General features: G+C 33.8%; 1 protein-coding gene and 1 pseudogene across 4 annotated transcripts in view; both read left to right on the top strand.

The window, feature by feature from the left end:
• Nucleotides 1-25124, top strand: part of BDP1 (BDP1 general transcription factor IIIB subunit) — an 83007-nt gene that overhangs the window by 13216 nt on the left and 44667 nt on the right. For 2 of the 3 annotated variants that reach the window (XM_081054465.1, XM_081054464.1), the window contains exons 8-16: nt 3832-3886; nt 6850-6993; nt 9612-9893; nt 11465-11612; nt 14789-14947; nt 17281-17440; nt 19003-19094; nt 20143-20338; nt 21290-21423. In XM_081054465.1, the coding sequence (XP_080910591.1) occupies nt 3832-3886; nt 6850-6993; nt 9612-9893; nt 11465-11612; nt 14789-14947; nt 17281-17440; nt 19003-19094; nt 20143-20338; nt 21290-21423 (1370 nt within the window). The remainder of the gene's footprint in view (nt 1-3831; nt 3887-6849; nt 6994-9611; nt 9894-11464; nt 11613-14788; nt 14948-17280; nt 17441-19002; nt 19095-20142; nt 20339-21289; nt 21424-25124) is intronic. The other variant, XM_081054466.1, reaches the window with a different exon arrangement.
• LOC308500173 (dual specificity protein phosphatase 12-like) lies at nt 5269-6228 on the top strand (annotated as a pseudogene). The gene has a single exon. The product of its transcript is annotated as a dual specificity protein phosphatase 12-like (transcript).

Genomic DNA, 25124 nt, shown 5'->3' with positions numbered 1-25124 from the left:
TTTTTGTGTGTTGGCTGTTATACATAATGCGGTAATGAACAGGGGGTACAGTTACCTTTTTTCAGTTAGTGTTTTCATTTCATTCAGATAAATATAAGTGGAATTGCTGGACCATATGGTCATTTTATTTTCAATTTTTTGAGGACCCTCCATACTGTTTTCCATAGTGGCTGTACCAGTTTACGTCTTCACTAATAGTCACAAGCGTTCCCTTTTTTTCATATCCTTGAGAATACTTATTTCTTGTGTTTTTGATAATAGGTATTCTAACAGGTATGAAGTGATGTCTCATGGTGGTTTAGATTTACATTTGGGTCATGCTTTTTTATCCAGTCTGACATTCTGCCTTTTAATTTAATTTTTTTATATAATGCATTTCTGTAAGAGATGAGAAAATGATCATTGTATTCTTATGTTGACCCTTGATAAAAATAAAACAAAATGTCTGTTTTAGATTTCTGTGTAATAATTTACTTCATTTATATTTAATGTAATAGTTGGTATGGCTGTGTTTAAGCCTACCATCTCACTATATTCCATTTATTTCATCTGTATTTTATTTCTCTTTTCCTGCTGCCTTTGGGTTAATCAAAATTTTTTTAGTATTACTTTTTATGTCCTCTGTTGTACTATTTTCTCTTCATACTTCACAACTGATAAACTCTTTCTAAGTATAATTCCATTTACCCTCTATCTTTTGTGCTATTACATAGTTTGCTTCTACCTACCATATAAACACCATTTTATATATTTTAGCTTAAAGTCTTTTGTCTTTGGAGAAAATTGAGTTGAAAAAATAAACTAGTCTTTAATACTTAGTCACTTAGCATTTTTTATGCTTTACATTTTAAATCTGTCTGAATGGCAGATCTGCTGTTGAAAAATTCTCCGTTTTCGGCCTCATTTCTGATGGATATTTTTGCTGGATATATAAGTCTGGTTGGACAGTTTTTCCTTTTTGGTGTTATAAAAATGTCATTCCATTGTCCACTGGCCTCCAGTGTTTCCAATGAAAAGTCAACCATCATTGATATCATTCTTCCCCTGTATGTGATGAATTGTGTTTTCTGTGGTTGTTTCAATATTTTATTCTTTAACTTTGATGTTCAACAGTGCAATTATGATTTACCTGGGGATAGTGTCTTTTAATATTTAGTATGTCCTGCTTTGTTTTCTCCTTCTGGGACTCTGCTTACTTGTGTTTCTCTGCATGAAATTGTAGTATAGGTTACTAAAGCTCTGTTCATTTTTTGTCCAATTTTCTTCTCTATTTCAATTTGGTTAGTTTCTATTACCATGTTATAAATTCACTGACCCTGTTTTCTGCTATCCTCAATTCGCTGTTAAACCCATTCAGTTAATGTTTCATTTTGAGATTATATTTTTTGATACGATATATTTTTCATTTCTATAATTTCTACTTGGTTATTTTTCTTAGTTTCCATTTCTCTACTGAGATTTACTTATCTGTTCATTCCACATTTTCCTCTAAATCTTTGAACATAGTCATAACAGGTACTTTAACTTTCTCATCCACTAATTTCAACATCTGGGTCATGTTGGGAATCCATTTCTATTGACATTCTTTTTATTTCCTTGACAGTGCATCACATTTTCCTATCTTTTCTCATGTCTTGTGAGGCTTTTTTAATTGTATGCTGACTGTTGTGGATGATATGTGTACAGTGTCTGGATTATGTTTGTTTTGTTTCTTCCATTAAAAAGTGTTTGAGTTTTGTTTTTGGAAGGCAGTTTATATAACTCTCCTTGTTCCTCTCAAGGCTTGGTTTTAGGCTTCATTAAGGCAGATCTAAACTGGTCCTTCCTCTAATAGGTTTTCCATCTGAACACCTGAAAATGATTTGAGTTACTGTTTTCCAAGTTCTCCAAGGATGGTCATAGTAGTACTATTCAAATGTATAGGAGAGAAGGTAATTCATTACATATGGTGGGTGCTTTAGGGCATTAGGGCTTAATTCTCATGCTAGAACCTTGATTGAGAAAGGTAGCTCTAGAGTGCCATCCCTATCTCTTACGTGGTGGCTTTTCTGGTATTTGAAGTAAATGTCTGGGTGTTAGTGAAGTCTTTCCATTCATGTGGGCTAGAATTCTGTCATCTCATAGTACCTTCTTTCTCTTCTCATTCCTGTAGCAGCTATTCTCTACTAGGCCTTATGCTCTGGACATATACAACCCAGATATAGACCAAGACGTGGGGTACTTCCAACAGGCTTGTGAGGCTCCCTTTTAATTAGCTCTCTTTTTCTCTAGAACCCTGCGCCTAAAGATTGCCTACCTCCTCAGCTCAACGGTATCTCTGTGCTTTTGTTTGGCCTTTATCTCACTTTCGTTGGTTAGGAGATTTAACTCAGGAACAGAGCCAGGGTGAATGTTGGTACATCTTGTATGTTTCCCTTTTCTCCGTGATTATGGGATTTAGTCTTTCTTGTTCTTTATATTGTCCAGTGCTTAAAAATAGTTGGTATGTTCATTTTGTTCATTGTTAAAGTTATTTGCAGTGTGGTTGGATATGTGGAACAAGTCTATAACAAGTTACTTTGTCAGGGCCACAGGTGAAAATTAAGGGACTTATTTTATGATCATAAAATTTGATGTACAGTTGTTTGTTTCTGTCAGAAATCAACGACTGTCATTACATTCTTCAAAAAACTTTTAAATTGTTCTGAATTATATTCTCAATTAGGTAAAAAATGACGTAGCAATACTTTAGAATTGAATGATGCCTAAAGTCTTCGCATTTCTCTCAGGATGTTTAATTTAGTGATTCTCGCCTGTCACTTTTTATGGGTGTAACTTTTGTTAACTTTTGAGATGTGTAAAGAATAATATCTTTTAAGGGAGAAAGATGATCATCCTTGAAAACTTTTATATTACTTGGTAATGAGTTTTATGAAGAAAAATGGGTAATCTGTAGATTGAAAGATGTTAAAGTCATGAAATTAAAAAATAAGGGGCAAGGATAAACTAGAGTCTAAGAATGTAGCCTTGAATGATAAACAGTAAGGAAATGCAAGAAAATAATTGCTCTAAAAGTCAGGTTAGATTCTTGCGGAGGGAAGACGTGGGCCATAAAGTAGTTCCTTTGTTTTGTGTGCTTTTCTCTATTTTTTTCAATAAAAAGTTTTATTTTTATATTTCCAATAAAAGCTTTAGACCACTGATCTGTACAAGGGAGAGATTACCTAATTGGTTCCTCTCCTGGGGTGTATGTACACGATTAGACATTCTCAGACACAAACTTATGCTCTCAGATGTCCTATTGACGTTAGGATCAATTGTGCCTTAAACCATAACCATCTCCATCGTAATGGAGTTAACTTGGAGTAGAACTGGTAATGGGGTATGAGGAAATGTGCCTTCATGTAAAGAAGTTTCCAAAGACAAACTTGGCCAGCTTCAAAATTTTGCTTAGTTGTTTCTCTACAGTCTTCCCTCCATGCCATTAAAAACATATTAGAATAATAATGTAAGAGGTTTAACTTAATATGAATATATTAGTTTTTAAAGACTTAGTTAATACTGGTTAGCTTAAATGATTGTAGGTTTGGTCTGTCTGTGTGCTGGCGGACTTTGTTTTTTCTATTTTCTGTAAATGTAGCTTCTGTTACTAATTCATACTGTTGATCATAATCAGGATGCTTAGTAAAAATCTTTCATCTCTATTTTTAATAAGCGAAAGATTAAAGCAACTTGATATTGCCAAAGACATTTTATTTATTGGGAATCATGTTACTACAAGAGTTCCATTTTAATGCTTTTTTAAAAAACATAATCCTCACTTATTTAATGGTTTTTTTGTTTTGTTAACAGAATAAATTTAAACGGGAAGAGAAAACAAATGGATGGAGAATAGACAAAGCATTCCGTAAGTATTAAGTCCTTTTTTACAACATATCATTTGGAGATCCTAAAAAGTGACCGATCTTTTGTCTTTGGTTCAAATTTTGTCTGTGTTTTAGATTTGTTTTTTCCTTATATTGTCACAGGAAGAATAAGACTGGAAATTTTCTCTTTAGCAGTGCGGGTCTGGCAGCTAATACAGATCTATAGGCAAGGGATAGCTAAGATACCAAGAACCAAGTAAGTAGAGTTCTGAGTCCAGGAGGTTATAAATGGACTGAAGATAGAATTTCTAAGTGCTCTTTATTCTGAGAGAACTGTATTCAAAAAGGAGTTGTTTCTGGAAGATATTATACTATAGATGATTCCTTCCAGTGGTCAGTTAACCATACTGACCACTAGCTGTGTGCTAATCACTGTTTAGGCGTTGAGGACATAACGCTGAACCGGACAGATGCGAATCCTGCTTTTAGAGCCTTGAGTCTAATAGGGAGGGGGAAGGGATATAGTTTGTAAGCATGATAATTTCACATAGTGATTAATTTCTAAGAAGAAGAAAAAAAGGGAGTTATAGGGTGGATATTTAGATTATGTGCTCAGGCAAGTTCTATCTGAAGAGATGACATTTGAATTTAGACCTGATTTGAAGGAATTATGTATATACCTTTTGGATTCTAGTAGCCTCATTAAAATTAACATTTTTTTTCTTAAGTCCAGAGTAAGACATCAGGGATCTATAAAGAAAAACAATTAAATGTACTGTTTAAAGTAGTTCCTATATTATTTGTTTGAAAGATAATTATCAATGTCTAATGATTAATATATGGGTTCAGTACCTATTTGCTGAAGTGCTAACCTTAGGAAAAAAAATCTAAAGGTAGGACTTAGGTTGTGTAGCATGTACATTTATTTTATGAGTAAACACTAAGGTAGATGAGTGTACTGTATACCCAGTGTTCCTTTGGGTCCTCAGGGAAACCACTTCCAGGAATGGCTCTTGGAAGAGCTGGGAGATTGTGGTCTGAATCCTCTCCGTTTTAGAAAACTGGTCCTGAAATTTTTCATTACTCATTAAAATCAGAAAAGAATTCATAAATCTATAAACAGTCTTCATGAGGTGCGGAATCATTGCTAAAACCATTATAGTTGATAACCTTTAAAATTCACTGGTTTTGGTGCTTTGTAGTGAAAAAAAATTAAAACCTAAATGGTGTTTTTTTGTACTTAAATTTTAAATGCGTCTAGGAACCTTTGTAGATTTTAGTGCTGCATTTTTCACAGTTACTGCTGTGGAAGGTCAGAACAAATAAAGGCAGGGTCTAGAACAAAACAGGGCTTTGGCCGCTATCTCCTGGGCGCCGCCATGTTGGAAGCTGGGGCCTGTGAGCGTCTGGCCTGCCGCTGGAGATGCTGTACCTGGGCAGAGTCGCGGTCGTCTTGGAGCCAGGCCACCTGCAGCAGGTGGGCATCATGGCCTTGCTGACGGTGGACTTGGAGGAGCCCGACTTCCAGGTCGAGGGCCTGTGAAGGCTTTTCGTGCCCGCACTGGACAAGCCCTAGACCTACCTGCTGAGCCACCTGGACCAGTACATGGCCTTCGTGGGCCAGGCCCGCGCCGAGGGCCGCACGATGCTGGTGCACTGTCACACAGGAGTGAGTCGAAGTGTGGCAGTAATGATTGCTTTTGTCATGAAGACTGACCAATCTTTGAAAAAAACCTACAAAACCTCCATCTTAGTCAAACCAGAGGCTAAGATGAATGAGGGGTTTGCATGGCAACTGAAATTATACGAGGCCATGGGATATGAAGTAGATACCTCTAGTGCAGCTTATAAGCAGTATCATTTACAGAAGCTTACGGAGAACTATTTAGAGTTGATTCCAACCAATGGATACATTTTAATTGTCATGTAGTACTGCAGAACTTACCTCAAGAGCTCTTGGCTGTTGACCCAACCACTGTTTCACAAGGATTGAAGTTCTCCACAAATGTAGAAAATGCAGGCGATCTTTATTTTGAAGTTGTAGGATTTTGGATCAGAGTGAGGGAAGTGATCCTACAGCCTTTCCCCACAAGAGGATGGCACCACCCCTCATGCCTGTCACAGGGAGTCTGACCCAGTGTATGTCCTATTTCATTGTACCCGTACAGTGGATGGGATCTGCCTTGTTGGGGGTGATGGATGGACAGCTTCTTTGCCCCAAATGCAGTGCCAAGTTGGGTTCTTTGAATTGGTGCAGTGAGCAGTTCTCCTGTGGTAGGTGGATTACACCTGCTTTTCAAATCCATAAGAACAGAGTGGATGAGATGAAAATGGTGCCGGCTTGGGATCACAAACAAGAAAAATAGGAACTTTTGACCTTTGACAGCTTGAAAGAACTTGCCAGTGATACCTTAGCTTCTTGTCTAGTTTTTAGACCATCAGCATTTCATTTGTAATGTGAGAAGATACAATCACTTGACATGACTGGGAAACTGTTTAGGTGGAATATTCTATGTGGAAATCGAAACTCTGTAATCATGTAAATTATACTTTATTTGATATAAATCTTCTATAACCCATCACTCCAGAAAGGCCCCTTTTCCTTTCTAGTCAATCTTTGCTGCTATCCTGACCCAGGACCACCACTATTTTCATTTGAATCATCATAAATTATTTTAGCTTATTCTAAAATGTCTTATTATGGAATCATATAGTATGTACTCTTTTGTGTCTGGCATCTTTCACTCAACATGTTTTTGAGATTCACCTGTTTTATTGTTTGTATTAGTGGTTCCTTTTTTTTTTAAACGAAAATAATTTTTTCCTTTTTATTACTCAGTGGTCTATTGTGTGACTACTATAGTGACTAGAGTTGTTTATCCATTCTCCTACTGATAAGCCCATTTGCTTTTGATGTTATACTTTAAAAAAAACTTGAAAGTTTGTTTGTTTTTTAAAATAAAAACTTGAATAAAAGTACTTTGTCTTTTTTTTTTTTGAACAGAGGAAAAGCGCCCTTTTGACTTCGATTTTTTTGCTCATTTGCTTCAGAAAGTTCTCGCTGAAGAAGAGAAAAGAAAACAAAAATCTATTAAAAATCAGAGTTTAAAGGAGAAGAAATCCTCCAAACCACGGAAGAGTATAAAAGGTATTTATTTTAAAAGAAAGTGTGCTATTTTACTTAACATACTTGTAATATTGTCCCTCAAGTCTTCGAGCGTTCAGATGTAGTTCAAGAAGTTGAGATCATTGAGGCATCCATTCGAAGGGAATTGATTTTTCTTCAGTCTTCCAGTTACCTGGTTCAAAACAGCAGATTTCTTTTAAATTTTTTAATTGGCATGGCTGAGCTATTTGACATCTGTTTTGATTTTAGAGCATAGTTGTAGCTAAGAAAAGAGCATCAGAATTTTGGAATGTCTTGTTTGGTTACTTGTTACCATTTTTTCTAAAATAAATCTGGCACAAAATTCTAGTGTTTAAAAAAATAGAACTAATACTAATTTCATTACTAATATTAATACTAACACTAATTTCAATACTAATTTAAAGGTTGTAACTAAGGTTGTAAATTGTATTGTGTGAGCATAACTTATTTCTGAGGGTTAATGTTGACTTGTACCAGGTAGAAAATTGTTTATATGTACATATTTCTATTTTTAAGCTTGTATTTTCTTAATTATTTGAACTCTGATCTTTGAGGACAATGGTTAGCTGTAATCACATAATGTAAAGAATCTTGGAACTACAGGGAACCTTGTATGTGAGCTATTCCACATCCCAGTCCCTTTCTGTTTGTTTTAATCACCCAGAAATAGCCCTGCAAATCCAAAGCCACTTTTTTCTAGGGTCACAGTGTTAGTAGTGGCTGAGGCAGGACTCAAACCTAGGACTGGGAGAGCCTGTGTTGGGGGTTCCCAAGACCACCTCCAGGTTTGATTATTTGCTAGGAGGACTCATAGGATTCAGCCTGTAATTGTACTAACAGCTGAGATTTATTACAGTAAAAGGATACAGAGCAAAATCTGTAAAGGGAAAAGGCGCTTGGGTATAAGTCTAGGGGAACCCACTTGCAAGCTTCCAGGAATTCTCTTCCAGTGGAGTCACATAGGATGTGTTTGATTGCCCCATTATCAATTGTGACGAAATACGAAAAACATCTACTGAGGAAGCTTGTTAGAAGCTCAATACCCAAGATTTTTATTGGAGGTTGGTCATATAGACACCCTGTGCCTAGCATGTACTAGATTTTAAGACTCCCAGAAGATTTTAAGCAGTTGTTAACATAAACCACATTGTTTGTACAATTTAGGTATAGTGAGCCATGTTTGTCAGTTAGGCTGATGGGAACGCTCTTCAAACCTGAGTTCCCAGGCACAGCCAAAGGGCCAACCTTGTAAAGTAGACCTTTCAAAGAATGGCCTGCTATGTTAACTCTCTTATGCACAGAGCCAATCTAGAGTTTCCTTTACTGGTGTATGGTGCCTGTGTCTTTTTAGAAGTAGTATTGGTAAATGCAGTTATTTCATCTTTTTTTTTCCTTAAAAAAATTTTTTTTTTATTGGGGAATATTGCGGAACAGTGTGTTTTTCCAGGACCCATCAGCTCCATGTCAAATTGCAGTTTTCAGTCCAGTTGTGGAGGTCGCAGCTCACTGGCCCATGTGGGAATCGAACCGGTGACCTTGGTGTTATGAGCACTGTGCTCTAACCACTGAGCAATCCCACCGCCCCGAAGTTATTTCATTCTTTAGTCAATTGTTTTTACTTCCTATGTATAATCCTAGGAGATCAAAGTAGATACATTAATCTTGTGATTATCATTTTATAGGTGATATTACAGTAACTCACTGTCTCTTTTTTAAGTCTGCAACTAGTGATTTTATTAAATTAGTTGCTTTATATCACTGTATCTTATTTAATGTAAGATATTTTCAGTTATATTATTACAAGTCTTAGAATTTAAAAATTTCTGATTATTCTGATAGAGAATAAATCAAGTGTTATTTTCTCAGTTTAAAAATCTTGTTTTGCCTTTTTTTTAAACAAAAGTAATGACATTGAGTTTTAGTATATTTTAAGATTAGATATTTCTAGAGATGTCTGATCAACCATGGTTGTGAAGTTAAGTTTTTTTTTTTTTGGTTTGGATGCTATTCCATGGTGATCTCTATTTTTGATTTTAAAATTTTAATTAACATTGTTTTCATGTTTTGATACAGTTGACTATTAATATGCCTTTAAACAAAAGGCACTAGAAATTGTTTTAAAAATATTGATGAAAAGATTATTTTTTGAAAAACAAATGATACGGGAAATAAAATTCTTGAACTCCCTCTGTTACCCTGCCTTCAAATCAAATTCTTCAGATTTTCTGGAGATAACTATTAACTAAATTCCTTTCTGTGTGTGTGTGTGTGTGTGTGTGTGTATCTGACAGTATATATAATTGTTTTTGTTTAATAAAAATGAAATTATACTATATATTGTTCTGCAACTTGATTCTTTTTTTATGCAACAATATTTTTTGAAATCTTTTACATCACTACATATAAGCCTACCTCATTACTATTTACTGCATGGATTTTTATAGCATAAATGTAATACTATTATTTAATTTTTTCTGTTGGACATTTTATGTTGTCTTCAAAATTCTGCTTATGCGGATAATATTGCAGAGGATATCTTTGAGTATTTACTTTCTCAGTCTTTAAGAATTTTTCTGTTTGTTTTTTATTTGTTAATAACCATTTCTCTTAATTGTCAGTGAAAAAAGTTGCCAGTGAAGGAGTGAGTGATGATCCAGATGAGTCTATGAGCGCTAAAATTTCAGACACAGAAGAATCTCAAAAGGATGCTCAGACAGTTGAAGAACAACAGTCTCTGACTTTATCAGGACAGGATTCAGATCAGATTGCTTTAGAACCAGACCTAAATCAAAAGCAAAGGAGAAGGAAGAATCAGGGTGAAGTTGGTGAACAAGAAGTAAGAAATCTTTCAGAAAATGCCACTGTTCAGCCAGGCTGTTCTAAAGGAGAAAAACAGAAAAGTGAGTTTCTTACATATTTTAATATCCCCTGGATTACTGGAGAACATATGTACAATTATATATATGGTATATAACTTAAATGCCTTCCTTCTGGATAGTAGCAATTAATAATGCTTATTAATTTGTTCTGAATTAATGTACTGTGTTAAACCCTTTTATTTTTAATTTCATAGAAACAAGTGTTTATTGTTGTAAAAAAGAAAACCAAAGTGAAATGGGGAGATTTTATTTTTCTGAAGTTTGTTTCTAAGGTGTGTTACCTGCTGTGTGTACTCCCATTAACAATAATTAGAAGTCACAGAGATATAATGCAGGTCCTCGAATAACTTCATTTCATTCAACATTTTGTTAAAACGTGGTGAGGTGCTGTGGGAACTGAACTCTTGTTTACATCAGTTAGCCTATGGTAGAGCTGATTTTGTTCTATATCATTTCACCTCAGTTTCAAGAACCTGTTGACGACGTTAAGTGAGGACTTACTGTAGTTAAATATGTATTGCTTGTGTCTTGTTAATAAATGACAGGTTTTCACTTTACCTTCAGAGCACCTCTGTGAACCCACAATATGTCGTTTAATTTCTGTAAAAGAGCTACTGGAATAAGTATTCCTCCCACTTTTTTTTTTTAACTTCCTTAGAATGTAGATGTATTGGTAGTTACGAGTTGCTAGGGAATGAGGCCTAAGAATTTAGGCAAGTCTTGGCCTCTTTCCTTGAGAGTTCACATATAGATTACTTAAAGCAGATACTCAAGTAGAGAGGAGAGAAAGATACTAGCAGACCAGAATAACCTTTTTATAGAATTTAAATTTTATGTAGTTCAGCCTCACCAATACGATTTTAATAAATGAGTTCTGGTAGGTAGCCTAGTGTGATTTATAGATATCAAAATACTATGCTTATGCTCTTTTGTGGCTGACTTACTATTAAAGACATTACATATAAAGCAGATTTGCTCAATGATTAAGAAATTGGACTTCGGAAATCAAGCAGACCTTGGTTTAGAGTCTAGCTCTTTTTTTGCCAACTGTGACCTTGGTCAAGGCACTTAAGATCTTTGAACTCAGATTCTTTTTCTTTGTGATGGCGTTCATATTAATATGTCTTACAGGATTGTTTTGAATATTAAATGCGATATTCATCTGATGGATTTAGAATTTCTGTCACTTAGTGAGTACTCAATAAGTGATCACTATTATTGTGTTACTAATTACAACACTTCTGAAGGAGCAGAATAGCCAACTTCACTTTAAGTTTCCTAACTAGACACATACAAAAGAAGTCAATTTAACCACTTAAAATTTAAGCAAGATAAAGGAAGATGCTACAAACTGGTCAGAAAATTTGGGTTGATCCTCAAAACACAAACAGTTATGAGTGATTGATTTTTTTCTTAATAACTCTAAAAATATAATCTATTCCTTGCATATAGGAACTAGAATGTTGAATGGATGAATGATTTATAAAAGATGGTATTGTATGTAAACTTTACTTTTTTTGTTGTCCTTTGAACTTTGAAATATAGATTTTTTGCTATCATTTTTTAGACTAATATGCATTTTGCATTCATAGATGAATGTCAGTCTTTAAGGCCTGAGATAAATGAAGATGAAGGCTGTAAGGAACAGAAGCTTTCCAGTGTACAGAACACAGATAACACTGCGGATTTATCCTCCAGTGACAAAGTGGAGAAGAAAACTGGCCCTATCCATTCATCAAGGTATTTTATATATTTTTTCCTGACTTTGTTTGCATCTTTCGTCAGTTACTGAGAGAGGAGTGTAAAGGCTCTTACTGTAATTGTGAATTGGCCAATTTCTCGTTTCAGTTATATTTGTTTTTCTTTATGTATTTTTTAGTTCTGTTATTAGGTGTATACATATCTAGAATTATTGTATCTTGGAGAAATTGCCCTTTTATCATGATATTCTGATACTGCGCTTTGTTCTGGTGCTTACTATGCCACTATAGCTTTCTTGTGATAGTGTTTGCATGGATTTATCATTTTCTATAAAGATTTTCTCTTTAGTTTTGGTTTTTAGGAGTTTGAATGTGATGTATCCTGGTAAGTATTTTTGTTGTTCTTTTCAAAATTGTGGTGCAAATCACGTAACATGAGATCTCTTCTAACATATTTTTAAAGTGTATCTACAGTATTGTCCACTATAAGCATAATGTTGTACAGCACATCTCGGGAACTTTTTCTTACTGTGTGACTGAAATTCTATATCCATTGAACAGCAACTCCGTATTTCCTTCTTAACTTTTAGTCCTTGGCAACCACCAGTCTACTTCCTGTTTCTATGAGTTTGATTACTTTAGACACCTCACATAAGTGGAATCATGCAATGTTTCTCCCTCTGTGACTGGTTTATTTCACTAGCATAATGTTTTGAAGGTTCATCCATGTTATATGACAAGATTTCCTTTTTTTAATAGACGAATAATATTCCATTATGTGTATACATCATATTGTCTTTATTCATTCACCTGTCAATGGACATTTAGGTTGTTTCCATCTCTTGGCTATTGTGAATAATGCTTCAATAAACATGGGAGTGCAGTATCTTTTTGAGATCCTGTTTTCAGTTCTTCTGGATAAATACACAGAAGAGGGACTGGTGGATCATATGGTAGTTCTATTTTTAATTTTTTAAGGAACTTCCATACTATTTTCCATAGTGGCTGCACCGTTTTATGTTCCCTCCAATAGTGCACAAGGATTCCAGTTTCTTTACATCCACGCCGACACTTGTTATTAATTATTATTATTATTTTTTAAAATAATGCACATCCTACCAGATTTGAGATAATACTTCACGGTGGTTTGGATTGGTATTTCTCTGACGATTAGTGATGTTGAGCATCTTTACATGTAACTATTGGCCATTTGATGTGTTCTTTGGATGTATTCAAGTTCTTTTCCCATCTTTTATTTGAGTTATTTGGTGTTTTGGCCATGAATTATAGGAGTTTCTTTTATATTCTCAATATTAAGTCCTTATCAGATACATGGTTTGCAAATATTTTCTCCCATTCCATAGTTTGCATTTTGACTCTGTTAGATTATTTCCTTTGCTCTGCAGAAGCTATTGAGTTTGATACAGTTCCACTTGCCTACTTTTGCTTTTGTTTCCTGTGCTTTTGGTGTTATAGCCAAGAAATCATTGCCTATACGAATGTTATGAAGCTTTTCTCCTATGTTTTCTTCTAGGAGTTTTATAGTTTAAGGTATTACCTTTAAGTCTTTAATCCATTTTGAGTTGATTTTTGTTTATGGTATAAGATAAAGAAAGGTCCAATTTCATTTTTTTGCATGTGGATATCCAGCTTTCCCAATATCATTTGTTGAAGACTATCCTTTCCCTCTTGTGTAGTTTGGCACACCCATTTGACCCTATGTGCGTGGGTTTATTTCTGGGCTGTCTATTCTGTTCTATCGGTCTGCATGTCTGATTTCTGAAAAATTTGATGAAAGTTATTTATCTCATGTAGAAAAATACACATATGCATATACGCCAGTTTATTCATACAGCTCAGAATGTTAATAGTTTCTTTGAAGCTGAGCCATGGACGTCTGATTGCTAGGTGACAGACTTCTAAGTTATGACGTCAGAAATACAACTAATTTAATAAACTATGCACAAACAATACTGATTCATTTTTCTAATATAGGGGAAAAAGAACCTCGTAATAACTTAAAATCTCAACAGGTTTAATAAAACAGCAAGCTCACTCTAAAGTTGTTATATACACAAAAGCAAAGGGTCGTTAGTATTAAAGACCATTTTGAGAATCAGCTCTGGAGAGGAAATGTATTAAGACTTCTAAAGCTAGAGTAATTAAAGCAGTATAGTACTGGTACAGAGACAAATTGACTCAGAGGAACTGAATGTAGAGTCTAAGAAGAGATGTAGGAATTTGACATATGGCAGAGGTAGTAGCATTAGAAATTAGTGGGTGAAGAGTAAACTAACCATTCATTAGATGGTGCTGAGATATGAAAAATATAATATTAGATCCCTGTTTCACCTTGTACACTAATTTCTGGACAAAGACTACATGTATAAAGCAAATCTTTAAACTTGAACAGGAAAATATAGGAAAATGTCTTTGTGATGTCAAGGAGTTTTTAAGACATAACAGGCACAGACTTTAAAAAATGAAATTAATAAATTTATAGTAAAATTAAATACTTCTGTTGACAAAAGGCTCTATAAAGAAAGTAAAAGGCTAGCTACTTATTGGGAGGTTTTACATGTAACTTCTAATGAAAAATGAACAAAGAGCTCCTGCTAATTAGTTGGAGAACGCCAATAGAAAAAAATGAGCGAAAAATAAAAAGTATGGCTAAATGTGATCATGTGTTGACTCTGAGTGCTAGTCAGTACATGGCCATAAATATTATTGTTAATTGAAATAATAATACAACAGTCCTCTCTTTGCATAGTACTGTGTTAACTGCAAATTGGGAATATTGGAACTATGTCCTGATTTACTTGACTTTGGTTAACAATATAAATCCATGCAAAGCAAGGACTATCTATGTAAAATTTTAACAAAAGATAATTCCTAAAAATTATTATGATTTTAACCATAGATTTGATTTATGAACCCCATGTAATTAAGAGGTTTTCCTTTTGTGACTTTTTGAGCACTTTCCCAAGCATGTTAATTTGTGGTGGCTACTTTTCTTTGAAGGAATGGTTTTTGAATAACATGGTACAAGTAGGATCATAGAAAAACCAAAATATCCATTTCGATTATTCATAATATGAAGGATTATCTTCCAAAATGGTGGTTTCGTATACAGTATTTTAGAAAGTATTTTAAATAATTAGTATAAACTATGCATTAATAAGAATTTTTCTCCTCCGGATGTTTCCATTTTCTTAGTAGTCAAAACGCTGCCAAGCCGGGAGCAACTGAGACTTCAGAATCCAGCATTTCAGATATGCATTCATCGGAAGTCGGAATTAGAGCATTGTGCGAGGTGAATAATGCTGAGACTAGTTGTACAGAAGAAAGAAATACTAACTTAAAAAATAAAGCACTGTGAGTATTTTACATGGTAGGATTTTAAAATTTATTTTCAAAATTTCAATAATTCCTTATCATGTAAGAATTCATAACATTGCTTCCTTTAGGTATTAGAAGGGAACTATAGACCATTTAATATGTAATGGTACTGTAGTCTGAGTGTGACATCAGTCTTTTTCACTTTATATTTCATTACCGAGTGAGTCTCTTTCATATCTGGTGTATTATAGTGATAGGAGTTTTAGCAAAGTGGTAACTATGAGATTCTAAAATAATTTAGAAGCCTAAATGTTTGCTATGAGATTTACTTTTACTTCGTTTGAGTTATTTTTCATGCCTGTTGTCAAAGTAGTAGATTTTGACATTGATGACTTTAAAGAGATTATTATGTTTTCTCGTGTGCAGATGCTGGTTAAATTAATACCTTCACTAAAAACAGAATAAAAGCACCACAAGAATTTCTCTTTGAAGGGCAATCTAAACAATTCAGACTTCCTTTTTGTCTCCCTCATAATTCCTCATATGGGCTTAAAAATTATTGTTTATAAATTATTATTTATTCTCAGTAAAGCAAAATCACATTGAGAATCAACCTTATTTTTTAAATACAAATTCAAGTTAATCTTTGGAATAGGCAATATGTTGTGGTTCATGTGTCTAAAAGTATAAAAAGGTATCTAGTGAAGTATCCCTCCTACCATGTCTCCATCCACTCTAACTAGTAACCAGTGTTATTTTTCATATTCTCAGATTTTTTAAAGTATACTAAAGCTAATACAAATATATATTCTTGTATACTTTTTTAAAAACCTAATTGTAGTATACTATCCATATAATTTTGCATTTTTTTGGTCTTATATCATCATACCTTTATATAAAAACCTTCCTTATTCATTTTATAACTGCATGGTATTCTGTTGTTTGGAAGAAGGACAGTTTATATTATCAGTGCCCTATTGATGGCTACATAGGTTGTTTTTACAAACAATGCTTGTAATCTTACATCTCCATCTTTTCATCTATATTCAGGTGTATTTGTAGGGTAGTTCCTAAAAGTAAAAATGCTTGTTCCAAGGATGTATATATGTATATGTATGTGTGTACACATTTATGATTTTGATAGATACTGCCAAAGTGCTTTCCATAGTCGTTATACTAGTTTATATTTTCACTAGCTGTATAACAAAGCACCTGTCTCCCTTCTCACCAAACAGTGTTATCAAACTTGGGTTTTTGCTGGTTTGATAGATTTTAAAATAACATGTCAGTATAGTATCAACACCCATTCCTCCTTTTTTTGGCAGGAGTATGTAATTCTTTTATTTGTTTCCTTCAGTTTTTTATTTTAATATTTTCTAACGTAAAGAAAAGTTAAAAGAATAGAATAGTGAACATTTATATAATTCCACTTAGATTCTCTGATTCATAATGTCTTGTTATGTTTGTGCTTACTTGTGCTGTTTCTCTCTCTTTCTACTCTTAATTTGTGTTTTATTGGGAGTGAAGTTGAGCATCTCTTTACATTTAAACCTGTTTTTACTTTATTTATTTTGGAATTGTGCATACCTTTTGTCTAGTTTTTTACGGAGCTATTGATATTGTTTTGTAGAAGTTCTTTATATTTTAGGGAGGTTAGCCTTGTGGTATGAGTTGCAAAACATGCTTTCTTGGTTTTTCGTTTGACTTCTGACTTGGCCATGTTTTTTTTGGCCATGTAAAATTTCTGATTTTTTTTTTTTTTTTTTACTTCGCCTTCCTGTTGCCCCCAAATTTTTGATTTTTAAGTTGTCAATTTTTTGAATTTTTAAATTCTTTTATGGCTCCTGAGCTTTCAATCAGATTTTAAAAGGTCTTATCCCACCTCAAGGTTATAAAAAAATACATCCGTTTTCTTTATTTAAATCTTTGATCTATTTGGAATATATTGTGAGTACAGTGCACGGAATGGAGATTATTTTATTCCCCATTTTTCTGTCATCATTTAATTTAATATTTATTTTTAAGGATATATTATTTGGTGTTTCGTCTAATCCTGGTTTGAAATGCTACGTTTATTGTATACTGAAATCATATTTTGGAGTCATCTCAGTTTTCTTTGTGTTTTCATTTACCTGTTTATTCATATATCAGTACCATAGTGTTTTAATTATTGATGCTTAATAGTATATTTTAGCATCCGATAGAACAAGTTATTTCCCCTTTATTGCTCTTTCTCAATTTCTTTGCCACTCTTTATCATAAGTTAGGTTAAAGGAGTTCTTTTCTGACTTTGAGTGGACTTTTAAAGAATTTTTCAGAATTTGATATGTCTGCATGATGGTGCAATTTAAATAATGCTAATTTTTTAGGGAAACTGATCAAATAGAAAATGTTAAACCGATGGCTAGAGGACGACTCCAGAGACCTAAACCCAATTTGTCAAGGGCAGTGGGGAAGAAATTAGTTCTTTCACGAGGTAAAACAGATGCAGAGAGCAAGAGTTTACATCCAGAAACTTCAGTTGAAAAGGTATGGAGTAAGAGACTTTGCGGAAATTAAAATTATAAAAATTTTTCCTAAATCGTGGGACTAAAAATGTTTAGCTGTAATTACCAGGTGATATTATTGATACTAACACAAAGATACATGAACTTACACGTGAGTATTAAATTTGTCTTACTAATCTACGATTTTCTAGTTTATGCATTTTCTTTAGAATCAAGGGCAAACTTCAAACATCCTCAATAATGACAAATCTGTCTTTTCTTTAAATATATAAAATTTTATTCAAAATATTTTTTAAACCAGCTATACATAAAATTCCCACAACCCTTTCTTTCATTTAAACACACATACATTCCTGTTTGTCATTTATAAACTTTATCTTTCTTTTTATGTATGTAAACATTTATGTAGTTTTTAATCATAACATACATAAAATTTAAAACTTTTTTCTCTGAAACCATTTATACGTTTTTGGGGTTGATTGATCTTTTAAATAGTTGCATCAGGTTAATGTATTATTAATTTAACCATTTCTTTAATGGTGGATGTTTAGGTTATTTCCATATTTTTTAACTCTTGAAATAAAAGCAAACAATTTTGTAAATAGGGCTTTCTTAAGGAGAAGGCAAAGGATAAATTTCCAGGCATGGTGGGATTAAATGGGTCAGAATATCATTTTTCATACTTTTATGGCTCTTAATAAGCATTGTCAAACTGACAGTCAAATAAATGAATCTATTTACATTACTACAAGCATTAAATGAATGTTCCTGTTTCCTTATAGTCCTGCCAGCATGATATTGTTATAAACTTTTTATTTTGGCTAAAATACTTTTAAAAAAAATGTTAGTGTGCCTTTTTCCCTCTTATGTGAAATATTTTTTATCATACTTTTAATATAGTTAATTTTTATCTTATAAGACATTTTTATATACTAGGAAATTGGAGAAATACAGATTCATGCAAAAATTAAAACAAAAACTACTTGTAATTTCATTATCCAGATGCAGCCAACCTTTTAACATATAATCCTTACAGCTTTTTTTTTTTCCAAACAAAATTTAGTATTAATTCAGTTTTGTATCCTTCTTTGGTATTTAACATTTCATAAATATTTTTCCATATCATTAAACATCTTTCGAAAACAGGTTTTTAGTGACTTTATAATATTCTGTCAATGGGTGTAATTGAATTTATTTAACCCTTTATTCATTATTGAATATTTTGTCTATTTATAGTGTTTGCTATTTTACATAATTTTCCAGTGAACACCCTGGTACTTAAATCTTTGTCTAAATATTTTCTTAGAATGGAGGCTTAGAAACTGTATTACTGGGTCAAAGAGTATGAACATTTTAAGGGTCTTGATTAATATTGGCAAGGCTTTCCAGAAAGGATATACCAATTTGTACTTCTGTCCATAATGTATGAGATTATGTTTTATAATACTTATATTTGTATGTATGATTTTAAAACTTCTAATTTGAAGTACAAAGGAAATTTTACTGTTTTAATTTCCACTTATTTAATTACAAAATTTGAACTTTATGTTAAGTAGATTAAATGTAAAAAAATTGAATTCGTAGACTCACATGGAAAAGGATAAAATGAAAACATCTGACATTTCTGGAATGGAGAAAACAGAGAGAGAGAACTCAGAAGCTGATACTGTATCTAAGTAAGTACTTAGGAAGTAGAATAAAAATAGTAACTCTTAGGAATGATTGTAACGACTAGTTTTCTACTTGATGATGTCAGAATTTAATTTTAGCTAATGTACTCTAAGTCCATTTTTAACTATAGGTGTTGTTGAAATATTTTAATGAAGCTATACTTAATACTATAGAAATACATTATGATATAGATCCATTGAGTTAGCAATTACATTTCTCCCTCAACTTATTAACAAGATTATTAAGAGTCTTGTTAGATAAATTAATGGTTTAAGATATACATTCCTGAATAATTTTGTTTATATCAAGAGGTTTCAAATGGGAATATTTAACTTGCAGTGGACATCCAGAATAGGCCTTGCTCCAGGATGAGTCTGAACCAGTGGATATGACTGTACACTTATGCCATAATCTGTTTCCAGTGCCCTGGAGGTGTACATTACACTGTAGTATTCTGAGTGGGAAATAGTATTACATGCTTGTTAGGTGTAGATTTTTTCAAATTTTGTGATGAAAAGTTGATTTTTTGTGTGTGGGGGAAGGGGAACAGGACTTTATTGGGGAACACTGCGTATTTCCAGGACTTTTTCCAGGTCAGGTTGTTGTCCTTTCAATCTTAGCTGTGGAGGGCGCAGCTCAGCTCCAGGTATGGTTGCCGTTGTTAGTTGCAGGGGGCGCAGCAACTAACAACGACTTGTGGGAGTCAAGGAGTTGAACCGGCAGTCTTGTGGTTGCGAGCCCGCTGGCCCATGTGGGAGTCGAACCTGCAGCCTTCGGTGTTAGGAGCATGGAGCTCCAACCGCCTTAGCCACCGGGCCGGCCCCGAAAAAGTTGATTTTAAAATGCTTTTTATACTTAGGCTTCCAGGACTATGTCTGTTTCAAAGAGTTAAGGTGTATAAGTATGAAATACCTTTGAAGATGTTCTTGAGTACACTTGCGTATTATTTTATATTACAAATGGTTTACTTCATATCTGGGAGAAGGGAATACTGAAAAGCAAGCATGTGACTTCAGAATAACCATTGATTTTATTCCTTTGTAATTGTTCTAGTTTGAGTGAAAAAATATGTCTGCAGGAAGATGATCAACCAAAGGCTTTCAGACCTGCACGACTAATTAGGGGCCGATTTCAGAGGCCAAAGCCAAATGTAGGTAAAGCTGCTGAAAGAAAAGAAATTCTTGCATCACAGGAAGAAATTGGGGCCAATGTAGAAAAGAATGAAAGTGAATCTTGTATTGATAGAGATGTAAGTACTCTGATTCCTCCCAGTTTTTTTTAAGTATGTAAGCCTCCTTTCACTATCTTTTAAAAACAGCAATACTGTATAATTATGTACATTGTTCATTAAATATAAGGCCAAAATCTCATAGCCAGAAGCTTTACTAATTGTAAAGCCATTTAACTCCCAGCTTTCTGAATTTTGATCACTTGTGTGATGCATCATTGGCTCTTCCCTCTTTCCGCATATTTGGAATTTTTTTCCCCCCCATTATTCAGCAGGTGTTTGAATTACTCTTCCCTTTTGAAAATAATAGCTAGATATATGAATTTTTACTCTGGATTAAACAAAATAAAGTGTTAAAAGCATGCTTCTAAAATATAATTCTAAGAATAAAGATTGAGGGTAAGGGGGATCAAATATATGGTGATGGAAGGAGAACTGACTCTGGGTGGTGAACACAATGGGATTTATAGATGATGTAATACAGAATCGTACACCTGAAATTATGTAATTTCATTAACAATTGTTACCCCAATAAATTAAAAAAAAAAGAATAATGATTATGGAGTTCAGATTATTTATATAACTAGTCTTCGTGATAAGGGTAACAGGTTGCATAATTTGAGAATTTAATTTCTTTTGTTATAATTCCCAAGGTCTATAATGTGATTATAATAATAAGAATGATTCAGAAAGAGACCCCAGGGAATAATTTTTACAGATGAGACTGAAGCAGTAACTTGCTTTCTGACTGGGAGGAAAATGGGGACTTTGAGATGAGGTAAAAGTTGTGGCTTATGAAATTTTTAAAGATATGTTAAAATAAAACATTAAAAAGTGTCCCTTGAATATCATTTTATAATTTTGAAATGTTTACCATTTTCCTTGTACTCAAATTAGACAAAAATGAACTTTTATAAATGATTGTTTCATTTTGAAACCTAAAACTGTTTTAAAAATGTGTTTGTTATTAAGACTCCTGAACGAATCGAAGATCAGTTATTTAAAAATGTTGAGTGTGAAGACATCACATCACAATCTGAAAAAAAAGATACTTCTTTTCAAACTGTGCAACTGGATGAGTCCAAGGCTCCTGATGAATGTCTAAGGTAAGTCTCATCTTACTGTTTAAGTAACTTTCGAATTTTGTATAAAGTTTTAAAAATTATTAATACAGTTTTTAAAAACAAAACCAAATCAGACTGATTTGTTTTCTGTATATCAAGTTATATAATACATATAAATATAACTTCATTTTTCAAGGCAATTTATATCATAACCTTCATGTTGATTTCCAGTTATGAGTGATTTGAAGAGAGCTACTTATCACAAAATAGACCTTGAGTTAATATGGGTCGCATTATCACTTAACATGCAGATTAAATTAGATGTCTATGTCCAAATGTGAAACCACTAATTTTCTTATTGTTTCTTTGAGATTAGATGGATCACATATTGTCTTTATTTAAGGTTTACATAAATTTTATGTAAATCCCCTATGTAAAAATCCATACTTCTCATAGCCAAAGCTTTTTATATTTGTTATTTCCCCTCTGGAAAGCAGCAAACTAGATTGATTGAATTATTAGTATACTTAAATTTTTTTTTTTCCTTTTGGGAATATTTAATGTGTACAAAAGCACATTAAACAGGAAAATGGACTCCCATGTACCTATTGTCTAGTTTCTACAATTATTAATATTTTTCAGTCTTTACATTTAAAGTCTGGCCTATCCTGTACTGTCTTATACTAGCTGTATTAGGCTGTTTAAATAATACCTAACCTGAGAGTGAAAGCTAGGCTTCCTGAACTGTTTTAAAGATTTTTATTAGAAGATAGGAAAATTCTTTCATTCCTCACTTCTTCCTCTTCTGTTTTGCTTCTTACTTCCTTCCCTTTGCTCCACTCCCAAACTGTTTCACTATTCTGCCACAGAATCTCTCTACAATAGCATTACTTGTTATGTATCTCGGATACAGATATTAGTTACAGATATCTGACAGTTTGGATTTTTTGTTTATATTTTTTTCAGTTTACTGGACTCTATTTAATAGTTCATGTGGTTTAGTAGAAAATTAAGTTTTTCCCTTAGTGGTCTTTGGCTTTTAGTACCCTGATGCATATTGTTTATAACTACTATCCAGTCTGATGCCAACAACTTTCCTTTCCAAGTGTCCTTTCTGTTTTATCATGTGATCTTTCTTGTCTTTGAATCTCCCACATCCTTAAAAACAATTCTAAGATTCTGTGTTTTATCAAATCATATGCATTTCCCCGAAGATAAGAGCTGGTCTTATATTAATTTTTGCTTCAAAAGACGCATTAGGGCTTATTTTCAGGGGATGTCTTATTTTTTTCATGTGCAACAATTTACATGTATTCATGTACAACAATCTACATTTATCCATTTATTCACGTACAAAAATCTATAATTATTCAAATACAGTCATGTCATGTTCTAGATCATCGTCATAACTCTTCAAACCCCGAATTCCGGCTTGAATTTCTTTCGACTCCATTTCCTATAGAACCATTGGCCCCAATCTCTCATGTCCAGCAATAGAGCTGTCCTTAAATGAGCACTTCCTGTCCATGTAATCTGCTCATAGTGCATTGGCAACACAGCTGTCAGTGATTTTATCCCCTGAATTCTTTGCCAAAGTAACGACCTCTCGCAGGCTAGGCTTCACAAAGTTTCCATGCTGATTTCTCTCCATTCTATTTTCAGTGTAGTCATTGATTTCCATGCGCAAATGGGCCTTGAATGGCTTGTTCATTGCAATATCAAGAGACTGGAGATAGGCAGTCATTCCTGCGGGAATCATTATTTAATCTATTCTTCTCTCTGCAAGGAAGCTCTTCATGTCTTTAGCGCGGTGAGTGCTGGCTGAATCCCAGACTAGCATACCTCTTTAGACACCTCACAAAACAAGTGGCAGTGTTAAATCGACTCACTTCCTTATAACTGCTTGTGTGTACCAGGCTTTTTCAGTTTCAAGAAAATAAATGCCTAAAACACATTCAACCTTATCTTTCTCGCCCTTAGTGATGATTAGAGGGGGGGCTTTCTTTCCATCCAGGTGAATTGCCAAAATACAGGTAACACTTGCACTTTCGTAAACAGTGGAGAGAATATAGATTGACGAGGCACCCCTCTGATCAATTGTCGTTTGAGATCCTTGGCCCATAAACACTGCAGTTTCATCCATAGCAATCATGTTGGAAAACTGGTATTTAGAAAAATCGATGCCATCAACAAAGGACTTGAATGCAAGTGCACGTTTAATAACTTCAGTATCTTCCAGCTTGAACAGTGTTGTCGATCTTAGTTCATATCGCTGAAGGGAGCCATCCAGCCAGTGTTGTGATGCTTTGAATTCTCTGGGGATATTTCTAAGTGTGGTGCCATTGCAAGGGCAAATGCTTGAATATCAGCCCTGTGCACAACCAAAGCCTTTGCTTTCCTGTCGGCAATCCACAGATGATGTCTTCCAGCTCAGGAAATAATGATTGCCGACCTGATCCACACTTACGCTTCTTAGTGTTTCCTTCTCCACCTGTTGACTGAGGTTATCGTATTCTACTCGCCATTTTTGGACCATTCGGAGATCCAACTTCTTCTCTTTGCAGAAAGCTGTAAGATTCTTGCCCTGGGAGTCCTCCACACTTCCTTTCTTATACTCGACAGAATAGCTCTTTCTTTTTGCCCTCATCTTTCTGGGGTTCAAAATATTATTCCCTTTAAATCTACCATTAAATCAAGTGTTAATTGAAGACTTACGAGACAGGAATGGCAACAAAAATGATGACAGTTAAGAATGATGGTCCACACAAAAGCGACGAAAAATTGCAGGCACTAAAATTCAGAAAATGTTTTTTTATTTCACATATTAAGTATGTTCGTTACAACACACGACATATTGAATTATGAAGATTCATGTAAGACAGAACCGCATCCATTCATTATTAAGTGCTCACGTTATTCGTGTGTTGTGTCTGTACTCCGATTGGTCATTTGGCAATAAGTCTCGAGTTCATCTGTTTGCATAGGCGTTTACCTTTCGTCCAAAGGTGCCGTCTTGGGTATTTACAAATACTTAATTATAATTTATATTATCATTTTATAATTCAGTACATCCGTCATGTGTTGCAATGGACGTACTAAATGCGTCCGTCTGGCTGATGATCTTAACTGGGGCTTATTTTTGGAGTAGGGCTTATATTATGAGCATCCTGAAAAATCATGCTAGGGCTTATTTTCCAGTTAGGTTTTATTTTCGGGGAAATACGGTATTTAACAGGCAGGCCCCCCCCCCCAAACACTTGAACTGTTCAAGATGCTCTGTAAGAGAAGGAAGAAAAGAGACTCTGAGATGAAGAATGAATTAAAAATTCTACTTGATTAGATAAATTAGCGAATATATTTTTGAAGCTTATTCCTCTAGGCTAATTTTGCATCCTGTATACTTCATGTAAATGTTTTGGGGTTACAGCCATGATTGATGAGTTATCTCATGGAGGTTTATAAATATTTTGTAGATTCTTAAACTCTTATTTGAGAAAAACGCATGTGTGGAACAGATTTATAGTTTCGTGCACATGCCTTCTACTTTCTCCAATTGTGATCCTTTTTCTTTCTTTGCTTTTTTTCATAAATTCTGTGCTCTGAGAGAGAGTGTATTCCCCATGTTTTAAGTTGGGAAATAATGTAGTTGAGTTACTGCCCTTCAGTTAATTGTGCAGCTGAGATGAGCTCTATGAAAGAAGTTCTGTAGTGTTCACCATTGTATTCCCAGTTTCTAGCACATG

This window comes from Rhinolophus hipposideros (assembly GCF_964194185.1).
Source record: "Rhinolophus hipposideros genome assembly, chromosome: 7".
Lineage (NCBI taxonomy): Eukaryota > Metazoa > Chordata > Mammalia > Chiroptera > Rhinolophidae > Rhinolophus > Rhinolophus hipposideros.
This window is presented reverse-complemented; position numbering and strand designations above follow the sequence as displayed.